Source organism: Lytechinus variegatus, chromosome 3, assembly GCF_018143015.1.
Source record: "Lytechinus variegatus isolate NC3 chromosome 3, Lvar_3.0, whole genome shotgun sequence".
Classification (NCBI taxonomy): Eukaryota; Metazoa; Echinodermata; class Echinoidea; order Temnopleuroida; family Toxopneustidae; genus Lytechinus; species Lytechinus variegatus.
Window position 1 is genome coordinate 73,562,668 of NC_054742.1, and position 21,869 is coordinate 73,584,536.

The 21,869-nt window shown below is 37.2% G+C and overlaps 1 protein-coding gene across 1 annotated transcript in view; it reads left to right on the forward strand.

Annotated features, from left to right (window-relative positions):
* The window catches only part of LOC121412153 (telomerase protein component 1-like), an 82,510-nt gene that overhangs the window by 26,186 nt on the left and 34,455 nt on the right, over positions 1–21,869 (forward strand). Inside the window, 23 exon segments of the mRNA XM_041605059.1 lie at positions 1,396–1,556; positions 2,328–2,481; positions 4,552–4,728; positions 5,269–5,361; positions 5,800–5,932; positions 6,299–6,479; positions 7,092–7,201; positions 7,799–7,998; positions 9,067–9,348; positions 10,466–10,561; positions 10,900–11,024; positions 11,634–11,668; positions 11,671–11,724; positions 11,727–11,887; positions 12,202–12,321; positions 13,005–13,103; positions 13,631–13,894; positions 14,460–14,635; positions 16,001–16,103; positions 16,903–17,022; positions 17,424–17,531; positions 18,998–19,148; positions 20,811–20,998. Of these exon segments, the coding sequence (XP_041460993.1) occupies positions 1,396–1,556; positions 2,328–2,481; positions 4,552–4,728; positions 5,269–5,361; positions 5,800–5,932; positions 6,299–6,479; positions 7,092–7,201; positions 7,799–7,998; positions 9,067–9,348; positions 10,466–10,561; positions 10,900–11,024; positions 11,634–11,668; positions 11,671–11,724; positions 11,727–11,887; positions 12,202–12,321; positions 13,005–13,103; positions 13,631–13,894; positions 14,460–14,635; positions 16,001–16,103; positions 16,903–17,022; positions 17,424–17,531; positions 18,998–19,148; positions 20,811–20,998 (3,291 nt within the window).

A 21,869-nucleotide genomic window follows, 5' to 3' on the forward strand; every position in this document is an offset into this window, starting at 1 on the left:
AGGGGGCAGTGAGATAGCTAGCGACACTGATGGTTACAGGCAAGCAGGGGTGCGGCAAGACAGCATTAGTTGTAAGATATGGTGAAAGGGTCAGAGAGATGCTAGCAAAGCGAAGCTTAGATGTAGGAGGGGGGGGGGGCGTTGATATATCTAGCAACATCCATGCGTCATTCCTCAGAATCGCTTTGGAAAGATAGCTACATCCAACTCCCTTTGGAAATGATAATAAGTCCCCTCACTCAAATCCCAATGGTGATTATTAACTTGATATTAATAATAATAATAGTATGTCCATTTATATAGCGCAGTTACTATGTGCATATAATAAACTTTTGATTAATAAATTGATATTTGGTATCATACATGTATCATTACCCCGGCTGTAGCTGAGTCGCCATATTAATAGGCGCTAAAGCGTTCAAGTAATAAATCCTACCAGTTACCCATTCACCTCACCTGGGTCAAGTGCAGCACAATGTGGATAAATTTCTTGCCGAAATTACGCCATAGCTAGGATCCGGGGACTAATTCACTGGGCCACAACGCTCCATGAGAATTATGTTGATATTATGTTTAATGAATAGTCTTTAAAAATATCAAGCAATATAGGGAGAGAAAAAAAATTTGGTTGACATTATTTTAACCCTTGTGAGTTGGATTAAGGTCATGGGGCAGAATGTCTGGGTTTTATGACCTTGCCTAAGAGGTTCATTCACTTGTGTTCCCAAGTCAGGCTTATCTTGGGCCATGAAATTATGAGAAGCCAAAAATGTCACAATCTTCTTCACGTTATGTGTTTCTGAAGTCCACTTTGCTCTTTCATCATGCTCTAATGGCAAAGAAAACTAATTTAGTTGTTATTCCCAGACAGTTGTGAATGAAATGAATGACAGATGAGATGATAAATCTAACCTATACTGTTAGAGATTGGTGTGACAGTTGGTTATCCATTGTTAAACCACATCGAGAGTTTAAAATTAAATCTCATTTCAAAATACTGGCCCTTTTTATTTTTTAAAAAATTTAAAACCTCAATTTCTTACATTATCTTGTGAGGTGATATTATGTATTGTGGAACCAAATATGATACAATATAACAAATGTTACATTTACATAGCGCATTACATTTACATTTTTGTCCAAATAGTATTAATTCCTTCAGCAAGATATTTTTCCACATTGTGCTGCACTCAACCCAAGTGAGGTGAATGGGTACCCGGCAGGATTAATTCCTTGGATGCACTGAGCGTTGAAGGCAGCTCGAGCTAAAGCCGGGGTAATAACAATAATAACAATGTGCCATGGAATAGATTATTTCTAGATAGATGACGCCATATAAATGCCTATTATTATTTAAATGTGACATTTGTTTTCTTTTCATGTTTCCTCATCTAGGCCTCTGTAGTGGACACTCTACAGAGCAGATCTATCCATCCCATTGTTCACTTTGTCGGCGCGGTGCCAGGATCAAGCCACGTGTCTCCGCTTCTCAAGAGACTCTGCAATGAGCTCGGCCGTCGGTACGGTCTCCAGAGCCAAGTTCCTCAAGAATACAAGTAAGGCTCACCTTTCTTTTTCCTGTTAAAATTTTTAGAAACAGATTTTCTATGGGATTCCTTTCCATGCGTAGTGATTGTAATGTAGGTAAAAAAAACATCATTTTGAGGGTCTACTTTTCCCAACTCTACATTTTTATAGCCAATCCTTTGTTATCCATTTGTTTAATGATTTCCTTTCAATAAAAACTTCAGTGATATAATGCAAATATATAGTCATATTAAGGGGGAGCGAACTGTTTGTTTTCTCATTCACTATGAGTTGTGCATAGCTAGTCTTAAAAATGTACCTTATAAGATAACTATCAATAATTTGAAGAAAATAAATTAGCCTGCAAAATTTAATTGTATGGAGAAACTAAATTGTTTGGAGATGAAATTACTTGTTTACCAACTGGGTAACATAATTACTGCAGTATGGATGTACTGAGTTGTGAATTTGTGTTTTTTTTTTCATTCCAATGGGCCTAATTATAAGACTACACTTCTCAGAATGTTGCATTATGGGTCAGAAACCTGGCCAGATTTGAGTAGTTTAGGACTTGAGATGGCTGCTGGTTCGTATCTGCTTTAAGAATAGGAAAATGAAACACGACAATTCTTTAAAAGAAGTTAGGAAGTCAAAGAATAGGCTGAAGTGCCTTTGAAATAGAGTTTATCTAAATTGTATGATTAAACTTAATTAAAATCAAATGAAATACAGTGAATGCGAGCAAATTGAGGGAAAAAATATACTGGTTTTAAATACGTTTTGAATCATTTCTTCGGCAGGAACCTGGTATCTGAATTCCCAAGATTCCTAGAGGAAGCAGCGAAGCATGTTGACTCAGCAAACAAGCTGATCATTGTTATTGATGGCGTGAGCGGTATGGACACATCTCACCAAGCCCACAACCTGGACTGGCTACCACAGAATATCCCTCAGGTATATTCAATGAATTTTATATGTGTTAATTGAATGTATTGTGTTGATAATGCAAGGGGTAAGACATTTGACATAAAAACCTATGAATAGAATATTATTATCTACATGTATGCATATGATATAAGCGACCATGCGTGTGAGATACATAAATTTTGTATGTAAATAAAATTATTTTCTGCATATGACATTATTTCCTATGGGTATGACATAATTTTCTATGCGTATGATGTTATTTTCTATGTATATGACATAATTTTCAATTTCTATAGCCTGTATTCTGAACTCGGGATGTAAATGAAACCTGGGGAGCGTTTCATGAAAGGACTTGTCAGACGTTTTATCCGACAAGTCCTGTTTTATCCGACAGTTACCATAGTAACACTGCCTCTCAGCCAATCAAAATCAAGGAAAGATGTCAGATCTGACAACTTGTCGGACAAAAATGTTGATGAAACGCTCCCCTGGGTAGCGTTTCATGAAAGGATTTGTCGGACGTTTTATCTGACAAGTACCATTTTATCCGACAGTTACCATAGTAACATTGCCTCTCAGCCAATCAGAGTCAAGAAAAGATGTAAGATCTGACAACTTGTTGGATGAAAATGTTGATGAAACGCTCCCCTGGGTAGCGTTTCATGAAAGGACTTGTCAGACGTTTTATCCGACAAGTCCTGTTTTATCCGACAGTTACCATAGTAACACTGCCTCTCAGCCAATCAAAATCAAGGAAAGATGTCAGATCTGACAACTTGTCGGACAAAAATGTTGATGAAACGCTCCCCTGGTTTAAAGTTTTGGTTTAACTATGGAGAGCCATTTGGGGCACAAATTCTTAAAACATTAAGCTTATTAATTCATATGACACCCAATTTGTTCATTATTGTCTAGGAATGATAATTGATACATTCTGAAGTATTTTTCTTCATAACGGTAGCAAAAGGAAACATAAGTAAACATAAGAAATAAAATCAACAATTTTTTTTTCTAATTTTGGCTTCCCATAATTTTAGTAAACCATAGTCTCGGTTAAACCTGACGTCAGAATACGTATTTGATTTGACATTGATTCATGATGAGGAATGAATTATCAACCAAGTCAGAAAAAAAAGAGGCTCAGTTGAAGAAGTCCATTAAAAGATGCATAGTATGAAGATTACAATTTTTGAAATATATTTAGATACTTTCCATGCAAAGCATTCTCAATAGAGAAGCTTATTAAAATTCTAATTTTGATTAAATGTATTCATTGCCAAGTTTTGCAATTTATTGCAGTTTGTGAAAATGTGACCTCTAATTTTCCTCTGTAAAGTATCAGAAAAATTAAGTGTACATCCTTAGTCTCGTTATGAGTTTGGAAATATTTAGATATAGATTTAAATATAAAAAAAAAATAAAAAGAGATATTAATATTAAAAAGAGATATGATTAATGTAGATATCTATTCCAAAGTCTTTCATCAATTTATTTTGAACAGAATGTTAGAATGTCCTTAGTCTCGTCTTGGGAATATTAAGATACACATGTAGATGTAGATATATAAAAAAGATTAAAAAGAGATTAATATGAAAAAGATATATGATTAATTTTGATATCTATTCCATAATCTTTCATCAATTTATTTCGAACAGAATGTAAAAATGTCCTTAGTTTCATCTTGAGTTTGGAAATATTTAGATAAAGATCTACATATATAAAAACAATTAAAAAGAGATATTGATATTAAAAAGAGATTTGATTAATTTAGATATCTATTCCATAATCTTTCATCAATTTATTTTGAACAGAATGTTAGAATGTCCTTAGTCTCGTCTTGGGAATATTAAGATATACATGTAGATGTAGATATATAAAAAAGATTAAAAAGATATATTGATATTAAAAAAAGAAATATGATTAATTTAGATATCTTTTCCATAATCTTTCATCAATTTATTTTGAACAGAATGTTATAATGTCCCTAGTCTCATCTTGAGGTTGGAAATGTTTAGATATAGCTGTAAAAATATTATAAAGAGATATGATTAATCTAGATATCTATTCCATAATCTTTCATCAATTTATTTTGAACAGAATGTGGTATTTATCTTGAGTGGAGTTGCGTCATCACCAGCCCATGCCGCTGCAGTCAGACGCCAGGCCACTGTCATTGAACTAGGACCCCTAGACCTGATGGACAAGGCAGAGATGGTCAGAAGAACACTGGCTGCCCATCACAAGACACTGGATGAATCACCATTCAATAACCAGGTCAGTAATAATAATTTTATTAATAATTGATATTAATTATTAATGTTATGGATTGTATTGATAATATTGTAATTATAATTATATTGATGTATTATTAATTATAATACTTATATCAATATATTTTAATATTATTATTATTGATAATTAATATTACTAATCAAGGCCTAAAAGTGAAATAGATAAATCATATACCAATCAAAATCTTATAAGCTAACTATTCCCCCAAAATGCAAGCTGTACTACACACTTTCACCGTATACTGCTGAAGACCTTGTTTCTGGATTATGCCTCTTACCAGTAATGACATACTGTAAATATCAGAGGCCTCATTCAAGATAATGGTCTCCTGCAGTTCCATACTGCAAATGATTCTCAAAATTATGGTGTGGTATGTAATGTTATGTAATCATTGCTTTGTAAATTTGTTAATAGACTGCAAAAAAATAGAACAAAATCAAATCAACAAGGCAACATATAGATGATGCAGTGGTTTCCAGTCTTTTTATTTTCATAAATTATTACTGTTTCACTTTGCTTTAGATGAAGCTACTTGTATCAAAGAGAGAGGCCAATCTACCTCTCTTCCTAAAGCTAGCATGTGAGGAACTGCGTGTCTTTGGAGTGTTTGAAGAGGCAAGTATCTTCTGTGTTATATTCATTTATTATCGGTTACTTCATTGTTTCGTTGTTTGTACTCATCGGGAGAATGTTGAAAGAAACTTTGGATTTACTAACATTCACCGTTGTGCTTCCTGTGCGTAATAACATTTAACAAATAAACCTGTCCATAAAGGCCACCTACAAGTCAGGTAGACAAGAAAGTTAGTCTTTATAGTAGGTGGCTTTAGCACAGCTGCTGTGTTCAGGTGCTTGAGCACTCATTCTTTCAAGGAATTCCTTCCTTCCGAATACCCATGAAGAGTGGCAAATGTAGATAAACACCTTTGCCAAAGAAAGAGGGTGCCGTGGTGGGATTTGAACCCAGGGCATCTCTTGGGTATGTCCAGATACTCATCCATTGAGCCACATCACCTCTTCTCTACTCTACTCTGAATTGGTTTTATCTTGTAGGTTTCCACTCGTCTGAAGGCGATGTCACACACCATAGGGACACTCCTCCAGGAGGTACTGAAGAGACTGGAGGATGATCATGGTCAGGATATGATTACTGTGGCCCTGGCATTGCTGGTCTCTACAAGAGATGGTAAGACACCACTCTCATTATATCCACTATGGGTTTTTTTTTCCATCAAATCACATAAAAGAGAAAGTCAGATCACCTGTGCCTGGGAGGCAAAAAGCGAACTGAACCACTATGACCTGCAAGTATCTCCCCCGATATGACTGATCAGGGTAGTGGAGGTGGACCACTACTCCAGGGTTTTTCCCTACTCGTATACAATTATTGCAGTGGGTTCTTAATGTGCAAAGGTGGTGACTTGGTTAATCAAGTAATTATCATACAATTAAAAATTAATAAATAAATAGAAATGAAGGAATGAATAAATAATTAAGTTAATAAATAGATATTAAATAAATAAATAGGTAAGATGTATACATTTTATTCCAGGATTATATGAGGAGGATCTGCACTGCCTGCTAAGTCTAGACAGACAACTCAATCAAAGCAAGTACACCTACAACCAAGTGATAAGAACAGGCCTGGGTCCTGAGGTCATGCTACCTCAAGCTGAAATGTCAAGATTAGTACGAGGGATCAAATCACTGCTGGCACCTACTGGCGAGCACAGGTAAGGGAGGAGACCTTTGTGTCTCTAATCTTTGGTTTTGAGTTGTGTTGTAACTATGGAAAGCCATTTGTGACTTCAATCTCTGACGGTACAGGTTTAATTGATCAGCTCATCGGTCATCAAATAATTCATAACCCTCTGGGAATAAGAACTGAATTAGTTTTCTTCACAATCAAAACATAATGATAGAGCACATAGAATAAGAGAAACGTATGTGGGTCAACCAAACATTGACATTTTCGGCTACGGGCCATGATATATGCATTGTGGGTATGGATTTTTTTTTCATATGACAGTCATACATGTTAATTGTTTGCTATCATAAATAAATTTCTTCTACACTATTCCCCTTGATTGATTTTAATCTTGTATACATATGCATTGGGAACTCGTTTCTTGTGAAGTGTTGTTTCAGAATGCAAACTCATACTATAAAAAGGCGATTCTTTTCTTGGAAATATTTTTTTGTGGGGTATTTATTAGAAAACTATTTTACTATGTGCAGAAGAAAACCGATCGTGCTGTTTTGTTTTTATTCTGTGTCCAATGTTCTTTTGATTTGAGGGTGAAATATTCAATTTCAGCTCTCCTTTTTTGTTTCATTTGTTGCAGTGACCATAGATTAAGGGTCAGTCATGGTCAGATAAGCCAGGCCATTGTCCAGCGCTACATGAAGGGGGCTGCCAGTGAACTCCAAATCAGAACTCACGCATTGCTTGCAGGTAATACATAGTAACATAAGAGAGTGAATGTGTGTATCATGTTTTGAATATGAGGAAGTAGATTTAAGGACATGTTCACACAGGCATACAAAGATTAACTTTGAAAGGGGGTACTCCAGGCTAAAAACAATATTGTTTGAATAAATTGAGTAAATAACAAGTAAAACAGTGAAATAGCATATATAATGTGTATAATTTTAATTAACTTTTGATGGAAAATATTGAGATTAAGAAAAATAACAAAGCTAAATTAAAGCTTAACCAAAAAGAGTCGAGCTTATGGGGAAAAATATCATGCTGAGGTGATAAATCTTCAAAATCTATTAAAAAAAAAATATGAAAAGCATTTTTGATTTGTATATCATTTTCCATTATATGCTTAAGGTGCTTCAGAATTTAGTGAAACAAGTGCTTGTAGTAAAGAATATAAAAAGAAATATTTGAAATTATTCAAAGAAAGTAAAAACATGGATGCTTACTCTGGAGCATTTGGGATTTAGATAGATGATTTGTGTGGAAAAAAAACCCCTTTTCTTGATACATTTTGACACAATAGTGATTTGCTCTTAATTTTTGTGTATTATTTATTTCTTACAGGTTACTTCAATCACCTATCAAGGACTAAGAACGCTGCATCTCCTTGGTGTACAGACTATCCCCATGCTCTCACTGAGATGCCATATCATCTAGTACAGGCTGGATTGTTTGCTGAACTCAAGAATGTTCTGTCGGATCCGTTCTTCATCCAGGCCAAGTGCTCCTCGGGGCTGACGGCGAGTCTCCTGGAAGATTTCCAGGTGAGGGGGTTATGATGGTGCTGATGGTGGTTGTGGTGGTGGTGGTGGTGGTGATGATGATAATGATGATGATGAAGGTGATGATGATGGCGATGATTGTGATGATGATGGTGTTTGTGATGATGATGACGATGATAACAATGATAATGATGAAAACGATGAGAAAGATGATTACAATGATGACGATGATGATAATGATGATGATGATGATGATAACAATGATCACGATGATAACAATGATAATGATGAAAACGATGAGAAAGATGATAACGATGATAACAATGATAATGATGAAAACGATGAGAAAGATGATAACGATGATAACAATGATAATGATGAAAACGATGAGAAAGATGATTACAATGATGACGATGATGATAATGATGATGATGATAACAATGATCACGATGATAACAATGATAATGATGAAAACGATGAGAAAGATGATGACGATGATGATGATAATGATTTTAATGATAGAAAACATGATGAAGATGATGTTGGTGGTGATTTTTGTGATTTCTGATTTTTGTCTCACCTGCATAGCAGGTGAGACTATAGGCGCCGCTTTTGCGGCGGCGGCGTCAACATCAAATCTTAACCTGAGGTTAAGTTTTTTAAATGACATCATAACTTAGAAAGTATATGGACCTAGTTCATGAGACTTGGCCATAAGGTTAATCAAGTATTACTGAACATCCTATTAGAGTTTCATGTCACATGACCAAGGTAAAAGGTCATTTAGGGTCAATGAACTTAGACCATGTTGGGGGAATCAACATCAAAATCTTAACCTGAGGTTAAGTTTTTGAAATGTCATCATAACTTAGAAAATATATGGACCTAGTTCATTAAACTTGGACATAAGTTTAATCAAGTATCACCAAACAGTACTGAACATTTTGTGCGAGTTATAGTAGTTTTCATAGTCAGCACTGCTGCTATGTTGAATCGCGTGATGCAGGTGAGACGGCCAGAGGCATTCCACTTGTTTAATAACAAATGCCTTTTTAAAAAGCCATCATATGTTGTGTTAACATATTTTTCATTTTCTTGAATGACAAACAGGCTAACACATCCACCACTTCCAAGGCAATCCTTCGGGAACGCGAGAAATTCTTGACCAACCCTCTCATCACCGGCTTGCGCTCTTTCATCTCTCGACACCTCCACATCCTGACCCTCTGCCCAGGGTTGCTATGGCAACAGGCAATGAATGAACCAAACAACTCCCTCGTCCGCGATGCCATGCTGGAATCTGCGGGATCGGGAGGGAAGGGTATGGTGGCTTGGAGGAACAAGAGAGAAACTGCCGATGAGTGCACCATGACCCTGACAGGGTTCACCGATGTATGTTTATAACTTTTATTTGTTTTCAGTTTAATCCATTCAATCTAATATGGAACATTGTGGCCCAGTGGATTAGTCTTCTGACTTTGAAACAGAGGGTCATGGGTTCAAATCCCAACCATGGCGTAATTTCCTTTAGCAAGAAATTTATCCACATTGTGCTGCACTCAACCCAGGTGTGGTGAATGGGTACTCGGCAGGATTAATTCCTTGAATGCATGAGCGCTGAAAGGCAGCTCGGGCTTAAGCTGGGGTAATGATAAAATTAACGCACCTCGGAATAGAAAATTTCTAGATAGATGGCACTATTTAAATGCCTCCTATTATTATTATTACTATTATTATCCATTGGTTCCATTAGTAATCCATTGGCATTACAGAAACTGGGGCTATACTTTTTAAATCTTGTTTGTGATAGCCAGCAGCAGAGCCCTGTTAACCTTAGTAGTGGGCTTAATGTCGCAGTTATCGTAAGTAACTATTTATGAAACAGGCCTCTGTTATCAAAATGCTAATTGTATCTTCAAGTTTCTTGCTTTGTATGAACTACAATATGGAGTTTATAAGTCATTCAGGATCAAGCTCTGCTCATTTGTAATGATCTAGGAATTTCTCCCCAAGTACTGCATTATTTTTTGTATTGTTGGCATTCTTGAAATCATCTGATATTGAAAATATTTTTGTGATTGGCTCAGTAAAAGTAACATTTTGTTGCTCACTGAATTATATAACCCCTAACAACCCTTTTCACTGATTTTTTTTTTCTGCATTGTTGTATGTATTACTAGTCTTCCTGAAGGTGTCTGTTGAAATATACGTTTGATTGCAAAAAATACATATATTTTGTTACTCTTTATAGCATTATTGCTATATTATGACATTAAAAAAATGAATTTTCATGACAAATTTCACAATACTTTCGAGTATATTGAGCAGAAAATCAAGTTTATTTATTGAATTTTTACTATACTTTGACTCATGAAATTCTTAAAATGAATTTTCTTGACAACAGTTTAAAATACTGTTGAGTATATTGAGCAGATAAAGTATTCTGTGGTAAAAGTAAAGAATTATGCAATTGATATAAATATTTATTGTATCTCTTGTTCTTTATTAGGCTGTGCTGTGTGTAGCTATAGCTCCTGGAGCTCAGGTCTTTGCTGTCGGGACCAAGAACTGTCAGCTCAAGCTATTTGAGATGGAAACTGGCAAGGTATATACTGTATTACTTCTTGAAGGCAAGGGCCCTGTTTTCAATAACATTGGCAAATTAGACCCAAGCTAGCCAAACATCACACTTTCAGTAGTTTAAAACAGTTCATTTTTTTTTTAAATTTTTAAAAAAGTTGCCCCACTTTATAAAGAGAATAGCTATAAATTGTTGAAGGCATTTGCACCTCCTTTTTAAACAAAAATATGAGTAAGACATTTCGTTAAAACACCTAGGAAAATTTCATGTACATGTAGCATGAGAACACAAACCAGTCATTCTTGAGATTGTACAAAAAACCCTTCTTAATATACAGATGGTATATATCTTTATTTTTTCAGGAATTGAAGAGCTTCATTGGCCATTCTGATGCTGTGACATCTTGTTGCTTTGTTGGTAAAAGCCGTCTTGTGTCGGCCTCACGTGACAAAACACTGAGTCTTTGGGATGTGGAGCAGGGCTTCAGGTATGTGGCTGCTCATATAATCTGGAACACTTGTTAAATTTACAAAATAAAAGAAAATATGTTGATATAATTTTCATTTAAGACTTTATTTGTATCTTTCTTTGAGGGATATCGGAAGTATTTCATCCATGTTCTGTTTTTGATATCACATTCATTTTCTTTTTTTTTGCACATTTACAAATATAATAAAGAATGTTGTGTGATATATTTTTTTAAATAAGAATTCATTCCTTTCTAGATTCATTAATTTTCATGAAATAGTCTATTTCATCTCTTCCCACCCCATCTCTGGTGTGTCTCTTTTCTTGTTTTTCTCTCCCACTTTCTCTCGATTATTCATCTTTTTTTTTTATCTTGTCATCCTATTTTTTTCTCTTTCTCTCCCTGTCTCTCTGTATGTCTGCTTTTCTTCTTTTTTCTTCCGTTTTCTCACACACTCATAGAAATTCTTACTTTAATTCCATTTTCCTCTCTAGGAAGTATTTCATAAAGAAAAGTTCCATTGCTTTTCAACAACAAGTGTTATAATTCCTTGCCTCTCTTTGTCTAAAAGCAAATTGGTCAGTGAAAAATCACCTCTAATAAAATGTCCCCTATTCTTGCCTCTAGGGTCAACACGCTGAAGGGTCACAGGGGGCTCGTCAGCGGTGCATCTCCGACTCCAAGGGGGTCAACCTGGCTTCCTGTGGCTGGGATTGCCGGTCCTGATCTGGGACGGCCGCAGCGGCAAGCAGACCTCGGACATCACCGAGCCACGCCCCATCAGCTGTCTGTCCTACCATCCAGATGGGAAGCTTCTCGTCACCGGGTCGTGGGATGCCACGCTGAAGATCTGGGATACCTTCAACAAGAAGAGGGTGGCTGTAAGTACACATTGACATTGGATTGTAGTAATTCTGATAACAATGCAACTTGTTGCACCAACGAATCCACACTGCAGAGTGCTCAAGTTCCCAACTGTAGCCAGCTATCTTCTTGGTGCACAGGTGTTTCACTTTAAGCATATTCTGCAATGTACCCCTTTACTACAATCGGGTCGAGTGCAGCACAATGTGGACAATTTTTTTGCAGAAGAAAATAAAGGTACCCATTTTCTACACCGTTTACCGAAGTCTTCAGGTAGACCACTCACATGGCATTATTTGAAATAACCAATTTATGTTTGGACACTTTGCAGATTCTGCGCGGTCACCGTTCTTCCGTCCGTGCCGTGACCTATTCACCAACTGGTCGTCACATTGCATCTGCGTCACTAGATGGCGCTGTCAAACTCTGGTCGGCAGACACCGGAACACAGGTTAGTACACATGATGAGGTTGTATTTTAATATAATAGTCTGTAGATCTTTACTCGGCAGTGGAAGGCACCTTGTCAATAGTAAGAGCCAGAGACACAGCCCTTGACTTAACCTAGGGCCCTGAGAGTTACCACTGTTGCAACTTTGCCATTATGGCAACTACCATGGTAACCTTGATTTTGATTGGCTGCTGAGCCCTATTGCCATGGTATTTGCCATTATGGCAAAGATACAACAGTTGTAACTCCGTATGGAATGGGACCCCTGATGTCCAAATCCATTAGGAATATACTATCATTGTCATCTGTATTTGTGATTTATGTCATTCTTAAAACAATTTTTAAAAGAAATCTTAATTTCCTAATAGTACAAGATACAAACTTTGAAGTTATCATCTCCTTTTTTTACCCAATTTCAAATCAATTCATTTAATTTATTTCCTCTAACTATCTTTTCATGAAGATTTACAATGATAGTAACAATTCAAATATTTGCACAATGTAAATCAAATGGCACAATACAATAACAGCATGAAATTGAAAGAGAAAATGAGGCCAACTAAAAATCAAAGCTTGCAGTGTGAAGGCCCCCTATTATAAGTACATATTATAAATTATTTCTTAATCAAATTATGATAGATATGACAAATATTTTACATTTTAATTTTTGTGCCCTCTGTGCAGGTCGGCAGTCTGTGCGGCCATTCTCAGCCAATCAACCATATTGCTTTCTCAAAGAACGGGAGGGAGCTGGTCACTGTGAGCAACGACCACAAAACAAAGGTAAAACATTATCAATCAAGCAACTTTTGAAGTTTTCCATGGCGAATAAAGAAGGCATTTAAAGGTTTCATGGTGCACCATGTATTTTTTTCCAGGCATGTGTTGGTCCTGATAAGGACTTACCAAACTGGATGTTATGACCAGTGTGTTCTGCTTGTCTTCAGGAGACGACATGCTTGTACTTGCCATAATGCCAAGTTTGGGTGGTCATTTAATTTTCATTTAATCTACCTTCATATGTAAAAGCAAGTAAAATGTGTGTTAGTTTTTTTCGGGTACAACACATGCCACAGAATGATTTAGATGTACCGTGAAACCTCTATAATCTAGCTGCAATCAAGGTAGAGAATGATCTGTAAAGCACTTAGGGGAATATTCTTGAATTTATGTAAAATGGGCTATATTCCTATCATATTCTTGTTGGAATGCTCCCTAGGTAGTGGAGAAAGTGCATACAAGCCAGGATGCATTGACTGGGGTAATGATCTGTAGAGTGCTATTGGAATGTTCTTAATTGATGTCTTCAGGTTTGGTCTGGCAACCTCGGTAAACAGCTGGCTACCTTCAAGGGCAAGGACCAGTCAGCATCCACCCAAGCCACCTTCAGCCCGTACGGCGAGTACGTTGCCATGGGATACCATTCCGGAGAGGTCAAGGTCATCGAAGTTGCCAGCAAGCGCGAGGTCTTTGCCTCGGTGCTAAGGGAGTCGCGGGTCAAAGGAATCGCCTGGTTGGACGATAGCAAGGATGGTTTGACCTTCTTGGTGGGTTACGAGAGCGGACATGCTGTGGTAAGTGGTGTTGCTCGTGTTTTTGTGTTTACATTCCAATATGTGTGTTTGTGTACACTTTATGCAATTGGTATATACTTTTGAACCTGTACGTGCATTTTAAACTAATAGAAAATCAAGCAGTTGCTTCTTTAAGTAAGAGCAAGAATAGACCTTTTGCAGATACCTGCCTTCATAAAAGGTGTTTCTGAATTATTTTGAAAATCAAACTGCAAAGTCATTTATGCCAACTTGCATTAAAGTGAGTGAAATCAAATAGATTTAGAGTTAAACTGTTTCAAAATCAGATGTGCAGTGTTTTTTTTTAGAAAAATATAGTATCGTCAAAGTTTCTCGTGATAAATAAAGTAAAATTACAGAAGTGTTTGGTGAAGGACATTCTAGGTGTGCATCTTATACTGTAGTTTTGGAGAAATTTTTATCTGTATTTTCGCTGTCCAAAAAGAATAGAATTTCAAATGTCTATATGCCATTTTAGTACACAAAAGTTTGTACATGTATATTTCAACGAATTTTGCTTTGATAATGTCAACACATTTTCATTTCTGCTATTTTATTTTGATAGATAATCAAGGGGGTTGATAAGTCCAAAACAACTGTAGTCCCACTCAAAGCAAATCATGCAGCCATCACCAGCCTGGCTTACTCCAACGCCACCCACACAGCCGCTATCACCTACGACAACATGTGTGTCGCCCTTTGGTCATATCCGTTGGCTGCCAAAGCCGGCGCAAAGGATGGGTAGGTAGAGCTGGAAGCGCAACTGTTCTCTGTGATAATAGGGATGCATTTTACATACTGGTTTTATTGGTTATTTTAACTGAAAACTGTTTGATGCTAATGAAATCATGCAGTTGAGTGGTTGAGACCAAGTCTGTAGGTGAAAGTCACTGACTAGAGGCTTTTAACAGTTACCTACATGTAATGTCATTGGATGGTTCTTTTCGTTCTTTGTGTGCGTATAACATAACTTCCAAATGTACCACAGGCATTTTTTTCATCATGACTGGAGCAGTTGGATGTTATATTGAGCTCTGGGGAGCGTTTCATCATTATTTTCATCCGACAAGTTGTCAGATCTGACATCTTTTCTTGATTCTGATTGGCTGAGAGGCACTGTTCCTATGGTAACTGTCGGATAAACTGGTACTTGTCGGATAATATGTCCGACAAGTCCTTTCATGAAACGCCACCCCCCTGAACGAACATTCTCACTGTCATGACCCCCCCCTGATTGATATGCACAATCATCTTCTTGCTAAATTATTTGGTTTAAAGTTATTATTAAAGGAGAAGTCCACTGGTTCAAAGAGGTTATTTTTAATAAATGAGGAAAATCCAACAAGCATAAAACTGAAAATTTCATCAAAATCGGATGTAAAATAAAGTTATGACACTTTAAAGTTTCTCTTAATGTCACAAACACTTGTATGCACATCATGGTGCAAATGAGGAAACTGATGACGCCATCCACTCACTATTTATGGTATATTATTACATGAAAATGAAATATTCTAATTTTTCTCCTCATTGTCAAATAAAACAATGATTAATTCCTCCCTGAACATGTGAAATTAGCATTGCTTAATACTATATGGTTCAGTCAAATTGGTCCTTATTGTTAAATCTGTAAAAAAAATGAAATACTGTATAATTCAACCAATAAAAAAAAAGAAACAGTGAGTGAAGGACATCATTGAATGTCTCATTTGCATGTCACAGAGTTGTGCATATCACTATTTTGTGAAATATAAACAAAACTTTAAAATGCCATAACTTTCTTAATTTACATCCGATTTTGATGAATTTTTCAGTGTTATGCTAGTTTGATTTTTCTCTATTTATTCTAATCAACTTTTTTGGGGGTGGATTTGACCTTTAATGAAACCTTCCAATATGCTGCTTGATACCTCCAAATATGAGGCATAATGACAGTGTACAAATACACAGAGGAAGCCATTGAATTGACTGGTAAATGACACAATATAATTGACTTCAAGACATGATAAAGTCATCATTCATATTGATATGCATGTATTATTTGATATCTTCAAAAGTGAATTCAGATCAGCCACAAACTTCAAAGCCTTTGAATTTTCCTTTCAGAATCCCACCTACAAGCCTCCTGCATCCTAAGTGTAATGGAGTCATAACATGTTGTACATTCAGCCCAAGCGGAGATAGGCTGGTTCTAGGAACAAGAGATGCTGTGAGTACTTCATTTAGAAAAAAAAATAATGAAAGTTGCAGTAAAAATAAAAATAATCATTTTGAACTTTTGAATTTCTTTTCATATTTAGGAGAAAAATGTCATGAATAATGATGTTATGCTACAAAGAATTGCTCTTCCCGTTCAGTACCCTCAGAGTCAAAATATAACAAATGATTGGTGAACTGTTTGGCTGACAATTTTGGTGTAGTCCATACATGGTTATCCATGTGCAGTGCATGTGACCAAAGATTTGCTTCTTAGATGCATTATAAATTACACAATCACTGTAAGAGCGTTTTATCCATTATTAGAATTCATTATTTGAATGATATATTCTCTTTGATATCATTACATCATGATGATTTATAAATAAAGTTGTAAACCACCTCTGAAAGAATTCTGCAATTTCAAGCAGGATCCATGTACATTCTAATGTTAAATCATTTATTCTGTCTTATGTCTGAGTGTTCCATTATTACATTTACATTTCTTTCCTTTATTTTCTTTATGATGATTGTTTTTGGTGGAATAAAACTGGCGAGAACAGTTAAGAAAAAGCAAGTCGTCTATCTGAATAAAATCAGCTTTTGAGAACTGAAAATCACGTTTATTGTATGTGCTGTGAGCCAAGAAATAACAAATATTTATAAAATATAGTGTTTTATGTATTTTTTCATGTATACTCATTCCTCATTCATCTTCAGACTGCAAGGAATATTATTTAATTATTGAGTAAACTCCATTAGTTATTTCAATTATTCTTTGATATTTTCCATTATTTTGTTTTTTATTTCAGATGTTGTTTGTTTACGAAGTATGGGAATTAAATTCAGAATCTCAGCCTGTCCTTCATCTTGATAACTGTCACAAAGATTGGATCAATTCATGTGCTTGGTCACCAGCCACCAATGTCTTGGTAAATATTCAGATATTTATATTATATTGAATGACTCAGAATGGGATACCAGTGATGTTCCACAAGTTAGGGCCAATAATGCAAGACTCATAGACGATGGCAATATTACATTATTTGATTGTTGTCATTATTTTTGATAGCCTAGATCGGGATACTGGTGATATTCCACGAGTAAGGGCCATTATTGCATGAATTATACATGAGTGCAATATTATTGTTATCATCATCTTCATTATCTTCATTATCATATTTATCATCATCATTGTTTCATCATCACCTTCATCATCATCTTCATCATTACCATCACCATCATCTTCATCATTACCATCACCATCTTCATCATCACCACCATCATCATCATCGTTTATTATCTCAATCTTCCATTTATTTTACGCCTGCAGGCCACTGCATCCAACGATTCTACCATTAAACTATGGGACATGAAAACAGGAAAGGTCAAATCTCACCTCAAAGGTCATCAGGCAGCTGTCTACTCGGTTGCCTTCTCTGTAAGTTATTAACTTTTATATATTCCTCTTCAATCTCTGTATTTATACCTTTTTTTTTCTTCAAAGTTTGAAATATGCAGATGTGTAGCTTTTGAGCCCTGTGCAGTTGTGTTGTGTTATAATGTACATGTTTAACCCTGATTCGAAATTCCATTGTAACTTATAATTGGATGATTCCATAAGTTTCGCTTCGATGGCAATTGCGCTGCTATAACTTTCACACTCTGATTGAATGACTAACTTCAACCCTGGGTTTAACACTATACCCTATTCTTAACCTATCATAAGACCCATTTGCAACCATATTCCAAACCCTACATCTTTGATTAAGTAAAGTCCAGAGCAGTTGTCGCAGGAGCAATTGTGTGTCACCGTTGGGTAGGTACTTTCCAATATTCGATGTGGAACGTTGTGGCCCAGTGTCTCCGGACTTTGAGTCAGAGGGTTGTGGGTTCGAATCCCAGCCATGGCGTAATTTCCTTTGGCAAGAAATTTATCCACATTGTGCTGCACTCGACCCAGGTGAGGTGAATGGGTACCTGGTAGGAAGAAATTCCTTGAATACTCAAGCACCCGATCAAGGTAGCCATGCTAAAGCTGGGGTAAAAATGATAGCAGGGCCCGCTGGGAGAACAGTTTTGGGAACTGAAGCGGCTACCCTGGGTAAATTTGCCTTTATTATTATAAACCTCTCTAAATTACCATTTTAGGGAGACATGAAAGGCGGTCTTTTTGAGCAGGTGGACTATATGGACAGGTTCCTTTTACATATGTTTCAATGGGAGAGATTATATAAGGGAAACCAAACTTGTGGTCTTTAAAGATGAGTAGTCCTTCTGTACAGGTGGTTTGCTGAAGTAGGTTTGACTGTTAACGGGTAGATTTGAAAAATTCATTGATGTCTTGCTATGACTCCTCGTAACACTTCTCCAATGCCTGAATGCAGCATTAAATCCTTGTTCAAACAAAAAAGATGGAGCTTAGCAAGACGAGTCTACCTGATCATACATGTTAATATTCAATTTTGAAGTCTGATGGGGCATTGCAAGGAACTTGCGATCAATTGCAAGTATATTTTGGTCTCTAATTGAATCATAAGTTTTGAAATTAATTGTGAATTTGCCAATGATTTCTTATCTGTTTGTGAAACAAGCAGTGTAATCGAATTTGCTACAGTTGAAATTGATCTATCGATTGTTAGCTTGCAACAGAATATTTGCAATTGATTGCTAGTATTCTCTTACAACACCCCCTAAAAAATGATTCAAACTTGCCCATATCAGCTTTGACAAGTGAAATCTGCCATTTAGGATAGGCTTTAACAGGCTGCTTGTATTTTCATTTTCCAGGGCTATTTTGTTCATTTTGGGGGACATCACCCCGAACCCCCATGCAATTGTTTTCCCTGGTCTGAAGTAGCCATCGGGGAAGTAACCATATTTTTACCTTTGATGAATCTTTTGCAGCATGGGTGTGTTGTATCGGGATGCCTGGATGCATCGGTCAAGGTCTGGTCTCATCGTGGTGTGGAGATCACCACTCTCTATGGTCACTCACAGAAGGTCAACAAGGTGGACATTCATATACCAGAAAGAGGAAGCAATGTTCCTGCAATAGGTGAGTGAAATGGTTTTGTTGATGTGTTTGAAGAGCAAGTCCAAGCAAAAATTTGACTTGAACGAAAAGAGAAAAATTAAAACTCGCCTAATGCTGGAAATCACACCAAAAATCAGAATTTCAGAGCTACCAACCAGTAGGTTTGGGGTATATTTAGTACAGTTTCTTTTTCTTTCTTTTTTTACAAAATTGTAATTTATTGCGTAAAATCATCTCTATGTTTCTATTTCATAAAACTTACACAAATATGGTTATTGGATCAATGTATTTTCAAGGTGACTTGTTTTTTTTAACATCATTTTGTTTAAACCAGGGTGAGATATACATATGTTTTAAATGTTGGGTTTTTTTCTCATCTACAAGAGCAGTGCTCATTTTAGCTTGCATGCAGCTTGAGCGCCGCTATGAGCACGCGTCACACATTTTATTATGAAATACAGTTTTTTGGGGGAAAAATAGAGATTTTTTTTATCACTTAATACAATTTTTCATTCCCAGAAGTTGACAGGTCTGGAATTTGAGTAAGGTTGAGCTATGACTATTCAATTTCATGGAATTGATGATGATGAGGAAGGTGATGATGGTGGTGGTGGTGGTGGGGTGGTGGTGATGATGGTGGTGATGCTGATGATGGTGGTGGTGGGGTTGGTGGTGGTGGATGGTGGTAATGATGGTGGTGGTGGTGGGGGTGGTGGTGGTGGTGGTGGTGATGGTGGTGATGATGATGATGGTGGTGGTGGTGGGGGGTGGTGGTGGTGGTGGTGGTGATGATGGTGGTGGTGGGGTGGTGGTGGTGGTGGTGATGATGGTGGTGGTGGTGGTGGGGTGGTGGTGATGATGATGGTGGTGGTGGTGGTGGTGGTGGTGTGGTGGTGGGGTGTGGTGATGATGATGGTGGTGGTGGTGGGGGTGGTGGTGGTGGTGGTGGTGGTGATGATGGTGGTGGTGGTGGGGGTGGTGGTGGTGGTGGTGGTGGTGATGATGGTGGTGGTGGTGTGGTGGTGGTGGTGGTGGTGATGATGGTGGTGGTGGGGTGGTTGTGGTGGTGATGATGGTGGTGGTGGTGGTGGGGGGGGGGTGGTGGTGATGATGATGGTGGTGGTGGTGGTGATGATGATGGTGGTGGTGGGGGGTGGTGGTGGTGGTGGTGGTGGTGATGATGGTGGTGGTGGGGGTGGTGTGGTGGTGGTGGTGGTGATGATGGTGGTGGTGGGGTGGTGGTGATGATGATGGTGGTGGTGGTGGGGGTGGTGGTGGTGTGGTGGTGGTGATGATGGTGGTGGTGGGGGTGGTGTGGTGGTGGTGATGGTGGTGGTGATGGTGGTGGTGATGGGGGTGGTGGTGATGATGATGATGGTGGTGGTGGTGGGGGTGGTGGTGTTGGTGGTGGTGATGGTGGTGATGATGATGATGGTGGTGGTGGTGGGGTGGTGGTGGTGGTGGTGGTGGTGATGATGGTGGTGGTGGTGGTGGTGGTGATGATGGTGGTGGTGGGGGTGTGGTGATGATGATGGTGGTGATGATGATGATGGTGGTGGTGGTGGTGGTGGTGGTGATGATGGTGGTGATGATGATGAGGAGGATGACAAGATTTATGATAATTATGAAGATTAATACGATTGTCTAAACTTAAATAACAATGGTCTCTTCTATCACTGGTAGATGTCGATAGCGATGATGAGTGGGACGACACGTCTGGAGCCAACTGGTCAGATATGATGGCAGAAGAAGAATGGAAGAATCGTCATGAGAAGAAGAAGTTGGACAAAGATGCTAATATCAACCTGGAAGAGATAATGATTGCGTCGGCCAGTGATGATGGTACCACACAGTTATGGAAACCCCTACAGGTTAGGTTCTGTGAAACCATATGTCTTCAAAATGTGTTTTTTTTTAATCTTGATTGATGAGATATGTAGCCAGTTTCTGACTTTTCAGATTTATCTCTCTTGTCTTAACTTCAATTTACACTCTTTTTATATCTTCAACTATATCCCTTTATTTCCTTCCATTATATTTATAATTCTCAAAAATTTCAGTTTCTAAGGTTCATCCCAATTTCCTGATTTTTTTTTTCTCTCTTTAGTATTATTTTTTTCATTCTTCCATTTTTTCATCTTCTTCTTGTTCCCTACTTCCTATTCCTTTCTTTTTCTCCTATCTACTCCTCTTTCTAATCCTTCCTTCTCTTTCTTTTCATCCTTTTTTTCATTTTCTTTCAATCTTTTCCTCTTCCACCTTCCCTGTCTCCTGTTTCTATTCCCTCTTCTTCTTTTCCTTCACCTCCTTCCCTTATTCTTATCAAAATTCTTTTTCCCTTTGATTGTCTTTTTCCTCTTCTCTATTTACTCCTCATTTATCTTTTCCCTTTTTTTCCACCTTAATTTCTTCTTCATTCACTTTACTTATTCTGTTTACATTGATTAAAAATCTCCTTGCTTATTGAATCTTTTTCTCCAAGGTCTCAAATTGGGCTTCTTTAGTTGGATCTGACAAGGAGAATATCATGAATTATAATTCAGGCAATACTGTGAGTCTCTGCCTTCAAAAACACATGGCAAATTATATGTGCATGCTTACATGCGCTTGCACTCCGATATTATTTTGCCTCTCCAGGCTTGACTTGGCCATATATTTTCGAACTTGCCCAATGTTGTTAACATTTCTCAGCAATTAGCTGTTCGGAACTTGAAAATCTGTGGTTTCTAAATGTTTTCTAAT